At 42.4% G+C, this 12,593-nt stretch overlaps 1 protein-coding gene across 19 annotated transcripts in view; it reads left to right on the top strand.

The window, feature by feature from the left end:
- Kcnma1 (potassium calcium-activated channel subfamily M alpha 1) overlaps positions 1-12,593 on the top strand; it is a 719,966-nt gene that overhangs the window by 419,491 nt on the left and 287,882 nt on the right. For all 19 annotated transcript variants that reach the window (XR_012907918.1, XM_075949389.1, XM_075949388.1 and 16 more), the window contains exons 4-5: positions 947-1,040; positions 1,850-1,961. Coding sequence is in view for 18 of the 19 variants with exons in the window: in XM_075949389.1 (XP_075805504.1) it covers positions 947-1,040; positions 1,850-1,961 (206 nt within the window). In the remaining variant the exon portion in view is untranslated. The remainder of the gene's footprint in view (positions 1-946; positions 1,041-1,849; positions 1,962-12,593) is intronic.

The following is a 12,593-nucleotide window of genomic DNA, read 5'->3' as shown; positions in this document are numbered from 1 at the left end:
ACGGCAGTCTACTGAAATTTCTGTTATAGTTTTGAGATGTCTGTGAGACTTTGGTGCTTCCCACCTGCTCCAACCTTCAGCACTGTTCATACGGAGATGTTCTGATCAGTTTGCTGTGGGGACTCTCATGGAAGCCTTGTACCAGTTTGTATAGTAGTACCCTTTGGAACTGCCAACTCTTGAACAAAATAGAAGTGTGCGGGGGGGGGGGGTGCTCATTGGCTGCTTGGCACACACACAACAAAGCCCATTAACCTGCATGCCAACGACAACAACAAACAAAATTAACCCTTAGAGTACTGCTTCCATACATTAGTTTAATGGTCTTGAATTTTATTGTTGAACATTGCTTCCTTCCCCAGTGCAGAGTACCACACAAGAAGTCCATGCTTAGACTAGCTAGAATGGTAACCAGGAGCCTTTCCTCCAGAGCTTTCCTGAGATGCTCCTGAGTCCTTTACAAATTTGCTAATAGCTTTTCTAAGATCCAGACATAGCTACTGGAAAATGGGCTCCACTTCTAAAGGGCTGGAGGGCATAGGATCTGATGTTTTAGCCTTGTGATAAGTCCTTTTAATTGAAGAAATCAGTTCTTTAAGGGTTAATGTGAAATCAAGGAATTTGGTAGTCCTTCCTGCTTGTCCTTCCTCCAAGGAGAATGCATGACCTTCCTTTGAGTCTCAGATCAACTGTTGAATGATGATAAAAAAAATATCTACAATTGCCACCGCCACCCCCCAGCAAATAAAAGAAGAAAACACTGAATGGTTGAATGGAAACCCCTTTGGCAGTGCTTGCTTGATGGTCACAAGGGGTAGAAAGACCAAATGTATTCAATGAACGTCCTCTACCCCACCCACCGTTTCTCAGCATTGTGGAAGCTGTGATGAGGTTTTTTTTGTGTGTTTTATTTACCTCTTGCTTTTTCTTCTTCCCATCCTAATAGCCCAATAGAATCCTGCCAGAATTTCTACAAAGATTTCACATTACAGATCGACATGGCTTTCAACGTGTTCTTCCTTCTCTACTTTGGCTTGCGGGTAAGTTTGGCGGCATTTCCCAGGAGTAGCACGGTGGGGTAGGAGAATCTGAAACTCCAGGATAACATGCCACCCAGGACTGCTCTCCCAGGCAAGGAGACGCCTGAGGTCCCCATGGTGGTCTGCACACCTGCTTTCTATTCTTAGGTCTATGGGAAAGCTCATTGCATAGCTGGACATTTTCTGTAATGTGTGCTTGATATAGTTCAAAAAAGGGGCCTGAAACAATGGCATCTTCACTGTCTCAGTGTTCCTAAATTTCTAACATATTCAAACACGAATGTGTTTTTCTATTAAAAGGTAAATTGAACAAAAGTATCTTAAGCTCATCGGTTTATCCTTAGCAGTGTTGAGATTGCCACTGTCAGAGCCAACCAGGGGTGAAGGTTGGTGGGATTCGGGGGCCCATACTAGATAGATGGTACTCATGAGGAGTTTTGTATGAAATGGGAATTGCGGACATGTGCATGAATGCATATATATGCGCTTCATTCACAGTTAAATTTACCTTAGAAAGACCCAGGGAAGTGAGTTTCCTCATCCTCTGTGAGGCTGCCAGGATCCACAGGAAAGTATATTGTCTGATCATTCTCCAAGGCCTATGTGGCATATAGTCACTTTCTTAAAAAGTTTATGCATTCACCCAAACAAGCTAGTGATTGGTATACAGGATAATAAGAGAAGAACGGAGTGTCATCCTCCAGACCCCGCAGAAACCCAACGTTGGTCCTTTGACAAAAGGACATATAGTAAATGCTGGCACCATGGCTCTCATTTTGTCTTTCTGTCTTATTTCTCTTTCCCCCCAGTTTATTGCAGCCAACGATAAGCTGTGGTTCTGGCTGGAAGTGAATTCTGTAGTAGATTTCTTCACAGTGCCTCCCGTGTTTGTGTCTGTGTACTTAAACAGAAGTTGGCTTGGTAAGTCACACTATTTTGCCTTCTCGCTGACTCTTAAGGTAGGATGGGTTAAGGATTTTAGAACTGGATGGTGATAGCCCAGAAGGATCGGCTGAGCTAATGCTTCAGACGGTTTTTATCATTGTTGAAGTCCCATGGTCATCACCGTAAGAGCCGGGACTTCTGTGGTTCGTAGTTCTGTCTGTTGTCACTCTACAAATGAGAGTCACAATTGGTTAAAGAAACCCATGGGAACAAGGCCCGTCTTCAAAGTACCAAGTTCTGATGCCCCAGAAGACCTGCCTTCCTGCCAGAGTTGGTTCTGTCTCCTGGGGGGTCTATCTATAGTTACAAACTCTGGGGTGAGGCAGAACAAGATGAAACATCTCAAGTCACTTTGGTATCACAGGCTACACAACTCCCTCTCTGGGTGCGGGGACATTCCTAGATGCTAAGTTCAGCAGGTTACTCCAGAATCAAGACTAGGACAGGAAAATGGTCACAAAAACTAACTAGCTCCAAGAATGCTTGGATTGACAGGTCCTTGTTCCTCTTTGATGCTGTGTATTTTTTAATTAACAATATTTTTGCTCCTATGATGTTCACTGAGGAACAGGCCAAAACGGAATTTGAGAAACTTATTTTAGAATTTTCTCTGTCTTTGCTTTCAGACGTTTTTATTGTTTCTTTGGTTGGTTGGTTTTGTCTTTTGTATTTTGTTGTTTTGATTTTTAATGGTCATGGGGGTAAGACTTCATATATTTCACAAATAACATATGTATATTGGAACCACTGAAAACTTTGAAATACCGACAAAGAAAACAGCAGGCATCTTTTCTCCTTTCATCCTTCCTGGACCCACCCACCCCCCACCCCGGATACCTGGTGTTAATAATCTACACACCTTTCTGTAAGCGCATCCTTCACCACACATAAACAAATGGATATACACACACTTACAGTCACACATTAGAGGGATGATGATATTCCCATAAGAAATTCTTTCAAATAGCTATATTCCACTGCAATTTAGCTCTTATAGTAACACGTGATCGACATCCCTTCAGCTCTGGGATAAGGGAAATGTCATAGCCATTTGGGTAAAATTCCATTTTCTGCTTGTTTTATAGTGGAGCTATAGGACCTAATGGATCACCTGGATGCTTTCTTTGCTACTCTGAACAGTGCTTTCATAAACAGTGTCAAGCATATATTTGTGAAATTCTATTTCTATTGATATTTCCATATTACCAGAAGAGGAAATGCCAAATATAAGAGCATGAATAATTTATTTTGTAGACATTGTTAGATAATGTTCTAAAAATATTGTATGGAGATGTGCTTGCATCGTGCAAGGCACTGGGTCGCCACAGTGGTCGCCCACACACTCTTTGATGTACGTGTGTAAAGGAGCCTGCGTGTGTGGATATCCTTAATTAGAGCCCCAGCACCCTGGCTTCTCATTCCAATCATATTCACTTATTGCCTAGTGGAAAAGTTCTCTTCCTGGCTCTGAGATGTGCTTGCTGAGAATGGTTTTCTTGTCAGTATGCCAAGATCACAAAAGGCACATGCAGATCTCAGGTGTGTCCTGAGTGTGGCCCTGAGCTGGGGCTGACTGGCTTTGTAATCTGGGGTCTCTGTTTTTTCACTTAGCCCAGGAAGGACATAGAGAGTCCTGCCTTACAGTTCTGGGAAGGGCAGGAAACTAGGGACTTAGGAAACCTGTAAATGATGCCATCTGGTGGGGAGTTCCAATGTTGGAACTGAAAACACAACCCTGGCCTGCTGGACTATGAAATCATCATCATCATCATCATAATAATAATAATAGTAATGATCACAACAATAAAAGGAACCTGTCCACCCTTATAGAAGAAAACATCTTTAATGAAATACTTTTGCTTCTTAGTAACTGCCCTTGGGTGAAATCCCAAACCTTCCTGCCTGTTGTAGAGGAGTCCTTCAGACTCAAGTCAGCTCCAGGAGGTTCCTCTGTCTGACTTAATACATAGAATACTTCTCTGGAAACAACCATTGAACTTATGAGTCACCATGGTAACAAGTGAGCATTCTCAGGTAACAGGACTTTAAAGCAGGAAAAGGACCATTAGGTGTAAACATTTTGGGCAGCTTTATCCTCATCCTGCAAAGGGGAGGAATACTGCCTTCACTGGCTGGGATTTGAGATAAAGTACAAGATATAAGTCTACCCCAATGCTGCACACCCTTTGGAATGTGGGGACAGGTGATATTGCTGGCACTATGGTGATTAAAAAACAGAGGTAACACCACAGCCTGTATCTTCTTTAGTGCCCAACCCATACCATGTTGCAATTCTTATCCTTGGTATAGGCTTATGTATTTTATAATAAAGCAGATATGGTTGCATATGTCATGTTGCACACTCAACAGTACAATCAACATAATGGCAGTGGGTATTCAGAGGCTTCTGTGTGGGTCCTACTGCCCCTCAGCTCCATCCGCATTCCATCTTCAGAGCAAACCTATGAGGTCAGCATTGTTAACTACTCCATGTTTGCAGATCAGGCACCTGAAGCTCAGAGATGCTGACTTGTCCTGGTTCACATAGCCTGGAAGTATGGGGTGGGCAATTTACTCCAGTCTGACCACTTGATGTCTACACTCTTTTTCTGATCTTGGGGGCTTCTTTAACATTGGAACCCTGGGCGTTTTGAGGAGTGAGTTGGGAAAGGCTGTGCCTCCTCTGCTGCTTGGCTGGCATCCCTCCATCACTACCCTACTCATCCAGGGACACCTCACTTGAGGCAGGAAGGGAGGAGGAGAGCTGATCTAAGCGGATGCATTGCCATCTCTCCTCTTTCGCACTCCTCCTTGCCCACCTCCAGTTTCTAGAAATGCCATGAGAACCAGAGAGGCACACAGAACTGGCGTGGTATCTCCCAAGTTTCAAGGCGCCTCAGCAGCTGGTGGAACTTGCAGAGGACCAAGGGTCTTCCAAATAGATCAGAATCCAGCCCTCTGTTCTGTTCCAGCTCAATTGGCTTTTCCTCAGCTACTTTATGCAAGATCGCCTTATCTGTCCCCACCCTGCTTTCTCAGTATTGTCTTCTATAAAAGGAAAGGGATGATAACAATGGCAGTCCCTTTGCTGGAATTACAGCAGGGCCTTGATGGGGCAATGTGCAGTGTCCGTTACATACCCAGAACGTTGTGCAAGCTTTGTTAGCAGGGCAGTAGCCACCCAGGCCTCACTCTCTGCGCAAAAGGAACAGATAGAGCAGAATGGAACCCCACAAAAGGCAGCAGGGTGGGAAGGCATCTATGCCTGCAGATGGTGAGGCTCAGCTTATTTTAATTCCTGTTCCCACAATATGGGCCCTTTCATTGTTTTCCTTACAAAAATCCTTCCCCTGACCACTAAAAATACGTGTGCCCTGAAATGAGAGGTGGATCTTATTTTGAGACATGAACAACATGTTCTGGAGAACTCATCTGTCTGTTCCTTTAGGAACTACCCCAGGGGAGGTTAGCTGTACTCTCTTTGTGTGCGTAGATGTTTGTATGGAGGGTTGTCTCCTGTAGTTAGAGGATGCCATAGGAGAAACTCACTGATGTACTAATGCACCTTCTATTATCTTGATGCTGGAGCTGAATGAAACCCAAGGTCTTTCTTGTGCTAGACAGATGCTTTCTCACTGAGTCAGTTATACATCTGCCTAACCCATTTTTTTAAAAAAGTTTTATTATTTATTATGTGTACAGTGTTCTGCCTGCATGTATACCTGCAGGCCAGACGAGGACATCAGATCTCATTACAAATGGTTGTGAGCCACCATGTGGTTGCTGTGAATTGGACTCGGGACCTCTGGAAGAGCAGTCAGTGCTCTTAGCCTCTGAGCCATCTCTCCAGCCCCACCTAACCCATTTTTATCGAGCATCTGTTGTGTGCTTAGCGCTAGGTTAGGAGTATCTCAGGCACAGCATCCCATTTTGTTGTGTTATGATTTCAAACAGGTTTCACCCCAGTTCTCTGACTGGCATAATGGGGAACATGATTAGAGCCACTGTTGACTGGAACCATCAATGAAAAACTAACCCTGTCTTATTCACTGTGGGCCCAATCTTAGACTTTAACCCCATCAACAAATTTCATCAGAAAACAGAATGCTCTAGTAAGAAATAGAAAGATGAGTTAGTGGCCAGTCACAGGGTAAAGAAAGCAATTGGGAATATCTTTATTTTTTCTTTTTCTTTTTTCTTTTTTTTTTTTTTGAGACAGGGTTTCTCTGTAGCTTTGGAGCCTGTCCTAGAACTAGCTCTTGTAGACCAGACTGGCCTTGAACTCCCAGAGACCCGCCTGCCTCTGCCTCCCAAGTGCTACAATTAAAGGCATATGCCACCACCACCTGGTGCAATTGGAGATATCTACCTATAAATATATGCCTAAGTTTTCTTTCTTTGTATGACAAGATGATTAAAAACAAAATTGTGCATAGTGTGTGTGTGTGTGTTTGTATGTATGTGTGTGTGTGTGTAAGTATTTAGAGACAGTACTAATAGAAAAAAAACATAGTTCCTGTCTGAGGATAAGTTTCAATCTTATTTTGGAAACAAGATAAACAGACATGAAATGAGAGAAGGTAACACTACCTACTATGTAATTAAGCCCAGAATTGTCAGGTCCAGCAGAAAGCCTGTGGGAGTTCAGAGCAGAGTGTTTGCAAGCCTGTGTGTGGGCCAGGGGTGCAGAAGGCTCTGTGGAACACTGGGCCTCAACCGAGGCTGGGGATGCAGGGTAGAGGTGGGCAGCGAAGAGGAGGGTGACTTTCCGAGGAAAGAGAACTCCACTGCAGGGTAGCATGTGCTTGTGGAAGGTAGTATCATTGATAAGAAGGCATCTTTCTTGAGCCCAGGTCAGCTTTACCTTCCTAGGAGCTAGCTGTAGTTGTTTCCCCCTGATACAGACACCCATCACTGCAATGCTGAATTTTAAGACAACCTCCGTTCATTATCTCATAGCTCTTTAGTTCAGCTTGGCTCTGGCTAAGGTAAGATAAAGATATCTTTAAGGGATGGGAAGATGGATCCATCAAGCATGGGAACCTAAATTTAATCCTTAGCACCCACATTTAAGGCTTTGAATGGCAGGTGTTCTTGTAATCCCAGCACTGGGGAGGCAGAGATAAATGGATTCCTAGGGCTCAGTGGGCAGCCAGCCTCAAGCCATTGAAAGACCATGTTTAAAAAAATAGTATGGCAACTGAAGATGATAATTGAGGTTGTCCTCTGTCCTCCACACATGACTGCACACACGTGTGCACACATACCAACTTAAATGTGTAACACACACACACGCATGCACACACACACACACACACACACACACACACACACGCTGATGTCTTCGGGGCCTGGCTCTTTCTCTGACGCTCTTTTATAACACTCAGGAGAAGAGCCATGTTTTTTCTTTCTCTGTTTTTTTTTTAATTGACTTTATTGAGCTTTAAATTTTCTCTGCTCCCCTCCCTGCCTCTTTCCTCCCCTTCAGCCTTTTCCTATGGTCCCCATGCTTCCAATTTACTCAGGAGATCTTGTCTTTTTCTACTTCCCATGTAGATTAGATCCATGTATGTCTCTTTTAGGGTCCTCATTGTTGTCTAGGTTCTGGGATTGTGATTTGTAGGCTGGTTTTCTTTGCTTTATGTTTAAAAAACACTTATGAGTGAGTACACATGATAATTGTCTTTCTGTGTCTGGGTTACTTTACTTAATATGATGTTTTCTAGATCCATCCATTTGCCTGCAAATTTCAAGATGTCATTATTTTTCTCTGTAGCACTACTCTATTGCGTAAATGTACCACATTTTCCTTATCCATTCTTCGATTGAGGGGCATTTAGGTTGTTTCCAAATTTTGGTTATGACAAACAATGCTGCTGTGAACATAGTTGAGTGCATGTCTTTGTGGAACAATTGAGCATCCTTTGGGTATATTGGGTATATACCCAAAAGTGGTATTGCTGGGTCTTTTTTTTTGGTTTTTTCGAGACAGGGTTTCTCTTTGGTTTTGGAGCCTGTCCTGGAACTAACTCTTGTAGACCAGGCTGGTCTCGAACTCACAGAGATCCTCCTGCCTCTGCCTCCTGAGTTCTGGGATTAAAGGCGTGCGCCACTACCGCCCGGCTTGGGTCTTGAGGAAGGTTGTTTTCTAATTTTCTGAGAAATCACCATACTGACATCCAAAGGGGCTGTACCAGCCTGCATTCCCACCAGCAATGCAAAAGTGTTCCCTTTTCCCCACATCCTCTCCAGCATAAGTTGTCATCAGTGTTTTTTTATCTTTGCCATTCTTACAGGTGTAAGATGGAATCTCAGAGTTGTTTTGATTTGCATTTCTCTGATGACTAAAGATGTTGAGCATTTCCTTAAGTGTCTTTCAGCCATTTTAGATTCCTCTGTTGAGAGTTCTCTGTTTAGGTCTGTACTCCATTTTTTTAAATTGGGTTATTTGTTCTTTCGATAACTAATTTCTTGAACTCTTTTGTATATTTTGGAGATCAGATCTCTGTCTGATATGGGGTTAGTGAAGATCTTTTCCCATTCTTTAGGCTGTCGTTTTGTCTTGTTGACCATGTCTTTTGCTTTACAGAATCTTTTCAGTTTCAGGAGGTCCCATTTATTAATTGCTTCTCTCAGTGTTTGTGCTACTGGAGTTATATTTAGGAAGTGGTCTTCTGTGCCAATGCATTCAAGTGTACTTCCCACTTTCTCTTCTGTGAGGTTTAGTATGGCTGGCTTTATGTTGAGGTCTTTGATCCATTTTGATTTGAATTTTATGCATGGTGATAGATGTGGATCTATTTTAATTCTTCTACATGTTGCTATCCAGTTATGCCAGCACCAGTTGTTAGATATGCTTTATTTTTTCTGGTTGATATTTTTTGCTTCTTTGTCAAAAATCAGGTGTTCAAAAGCATGTGGGTTAATATCCGGGTCTTCGATCCTGTTCCATTGGTCCTCCTGTCTGTTTTATACCAATTCCAGGCTGTTTTCAGTACTGTAGCTCTGTAGTAGAGTTTGAATTCATGGATTGTGATTCCTCCAGAAGTTCTTTTATTGCACAGGATTGTTCTGGCTATCCTGGGTACTTTTTGCTTTTCCATATGAAGTTGAGTACCATTCTTTCAATGTCTGTGAAGAATTTTCCTGGGATTTTGATGGGCATTGCATTGAATCTGTAGATTGCTTTTGGTAAAGTTGCCATTTTTACTATGTTAATTCTACCTACCCAAGAGCATGGGATATCTTTCTACTTTCTGGTGTCGTCTTCAATTTCTTTTTTCAAAGATTTAAAGTTCTTGTCATACAAGTCTTCCACTTGTTTGGTTAGAATTACTCTGAGATGTTTTATGTTATTTATGGCTATTGGCTATTGTGAAGGGTGATGTTTCTCTGATTTCTTTCTCAGCCCATTTATCATCTGTGTACAGGAGGGCTACTGATTTTTTTTTTCAGTTAATCTTGTATCCTGCTATATTACTGAAAGTGTTTATGAGTTGTAGAAGTTCCTTGGTAGAATTTTTGGGGTCACTGATGTAAACTATCACATCATCAGCTAATAGTGAAAGTTTGACTTCTTCTTTTCTGATTTGTATCCCTTTGATCTCCTTTTGTTGTCTTATTGCACTAGCTTAGGACCTCAAGAACTATACTGAGTAGATATGGAAAGAGTGGACAACTTTATCTTGTACCTGATTTCAGTGGAATCCCTGTGAGTTTCTCTCCATTTAGTTTGATGTTGGCTGTTAGCCTGCTGTATATTGCCTTTATTATGTTTAGGAATACTCCTTGAATTCCTGCTCTCTCCAAGAGCTTTATCATAAAGGGATGTTGTATTTTGTCGAAAACTTTTTTTTAGCATCTAATGAGATGATCATGTGGTTTTTATTTTTCAGTTTGTTTATATGGTGGATTATGTTAACAGATTTTTATATGTTGAACCATCCCTGCATCTCTGGGATGAAGCCAACTTGATCATGGTGAATTATGGTTCTGATGTGTTTTTGGATTCGATTTGCCAGTATTTTATTGGGTATCTTTGCATCAAGGTTCATGAGTGAGATTGTTCTGTAATTCTATTTTTTAGTAATGTCTTTATGTGGTTTGTATGTCAGGGTAATTGTAGCCTCATAAAAAGAGTTTGCCAATGTTCCTTCTGTTTCTCTTGTGTGAAACAATTTGAGGAGTATTGCTATTAGTTCTTCTTTGAAAATCTTGTAGAATTCTGAACTGAAACCATCTAGTCCTGGACTTTTTTTGGTTGGGAGACTTTTGATGAGCCCTTAGTTCATGACTCCATCCATCCCCCACCAGATTCAGAAAGAGTAGGTTGAGTCCAGGTAACTTCATCACCGAAAATCAGGATAGAAACTGAAGCAGGAGCACACATGGAGGAATGCTGTTTACTGGCTTGCTCCTCTTATCTGTTCAACCTGCTTTATTTTACAATTTAAGTACTACCCACATCAGTCATTAATCAAGAAGTTGCTGACCGACTTGCTTACTTACTTGATTTGCCATGTTTTGTTGATGTCCTTGAACCCCCTGGCTCCTATACTCCTCTCTCCTCCTCTTCTGCAGGATTTCCCAACCTCATTTAATGTTTGGCTCTGTGTTTCTGCACCTGCCCCCTGGATGGTACCTCTCTGATGAAAGCTGCATCAGGCACCAACAGTCTGGTCACAGAAGACAATCAGTTCAGGCTACTGATTCACTTTTGCTAGAAGCCAAAGCTGGGGTCCTCCATGTAGACTCTAAAAGTGGGAACAGGATCTGTAGGACCCTACTCCTTATACTAAGGCCCGTTGCCTGGACTTGGTACATGGGAGGTGTTTATACAATCAACTAACCTGGGCTCAGAGGGGCTCTCAGAGACTGAAGAGACAACCAGGGAGCCTGCATAAGACTGATATAGGGATCGTGATGCCTCCCGAAGTTCTTTTATTGTACAGGATTGTTTTGGATATCCTGGTTTTTTTTTTTTTCCTTTTCAATATGAAGTTGAGTACTGTTCTTTCGAGGTCTGTGGAGACTTCAGGAAAATGGATGGAGCTAGAAAACATCATATGGAGTGAGGTAACCCAGCCCCAGAAAGACAAATACAATATGTACTCACTCATAAGTAGTTTTTAAACATAAAGCAAAGAAAACCAGCCTACAAATCACAGTCCCAGAGAACCTAGACAACAATGAGGACCCTAAGAGAGACATACATGGACCTAATCTACATGGGAAGTAGAAAAACACAAGATCTCCTGAGTAAATTGGGAGCATGGAAACCTTGAGGGAGGGTTGAAGGGGAGGGGAGAGGCAGGGAGGGGAGCAGAGAAAAATATAAAGCTCAATAAAAATCAATTAAAAAAGACTGACCTAGGCACTCTGCACAGGTGTTACAGTTGTGTAGCAGGAGACTTTTACATAAAGAGAAGCTTAATGAAAGTTTGAAGTGATTTTTTTTTATGGAATCACTGATTACAAGTCATTTTTAAAAAAGAATTAGATAGTTCTTCTGGGGTCAACAAGAGGGCTCAGCCAGCAAAGGGGTTTGCCATCAACCTGACACTGTTAGTTCAATCCCAGGACTCATGGGAAAAAAGAGAAATGAGTTCCCAGAAGTTGTCCTCTGATCTCTGCATATTGAGGGAGGGCGCATGTGCATGCAGGCAGACACACAGATGCACAGACCACGCACACTCTCAAAATTTAAAAATAATAATAATAATAAACAAACAAACAAACAAACAAAAACTTTCCTAACTGGGCAGTCCTGGCGCTCAGCTTTAATCCCCGTACTCAGGAGGGAGAAGCAGGCAGATCTCTGAGTTTGAGGCCAGCCTAGTCTACAAAGCAAATTCCAGGATAGCCAGGGCTACACAGAGAAACCCTGTCTTGAAAAGACAAAATATCAAAAACCAAACAAACAAAACCCAAACTTTCCTGGGTAGATGATTAGATGAAATTACTGTTGAATCAACATCTCCCATGCCCAAACTAAACCAAGTACATTTAAGGCTTGGCATCACCACCCTCCGTCCACCCCACCCCCTCAAAAAAAATAAGTGCAAAATAATGCATTGGGCCTGACTCAGCCTTGGCTTCTCCGGCCTCCTGCTCTGTGGTAAAAGGGCTCTTTAGGTGCAGAAAGGCAAAAAGGGAAAGGTCTCTGGCTCCCCCTACAGGATACCTCTGAAATTTCTGTATTGAGTGAAGTGGGGAGTACAGTGGATTCAGTTTATGAGAACCATTTGTAGTTAACAGTGGTGGGCTTACCTTGAATGCCCAATGTTGTCTTTCATCCGTGACCACAAGCCCCCTCCTCTACTTCCATCGAGGGAAGCCCACAGAACCCCCGACATCACCTGCACCACTACCAAAGTGGCCCAGTTCCCAGCTTCAGTTTCTAAGCCCACATTTTCTAAGTAAACCCTCTCTCTTTAGCTTGCAGATTTATTTAAAAGTAAAATAAGAAAGTTGGTCATAGAGGCTCTTGCTTATAATGTCACCAGTAGGAGGCCAAATAGGAGTTCTAGGTCAGCCTAATGTTGTGACACACTCCTTTAATCCCACCACTCAGGAGGCAGAGGCAGCCAAATCTCTGAGAGTTCAAGG

This window comes from Microtus pennsylvanicus, chromosome 15, assembly GCF_037038515.1.
Source record: "Microtus pennsylvanicus isolate mMicPen1 chromosome 15, mMicPen1.hap1, whole genome shotgun sequence".
Taxonomy (NCBI): Eukaryota; Metazoa; Chordata; class Mammalia; order Rodentia; family Cricetidae; genus Microtus; species Microtus pennsylvanicus.
The sequence above is the reverse complement of the archived record's forward strand: the minus strand, read 5'-3'. Positions and strand labels throughout refer to the sequence as shown.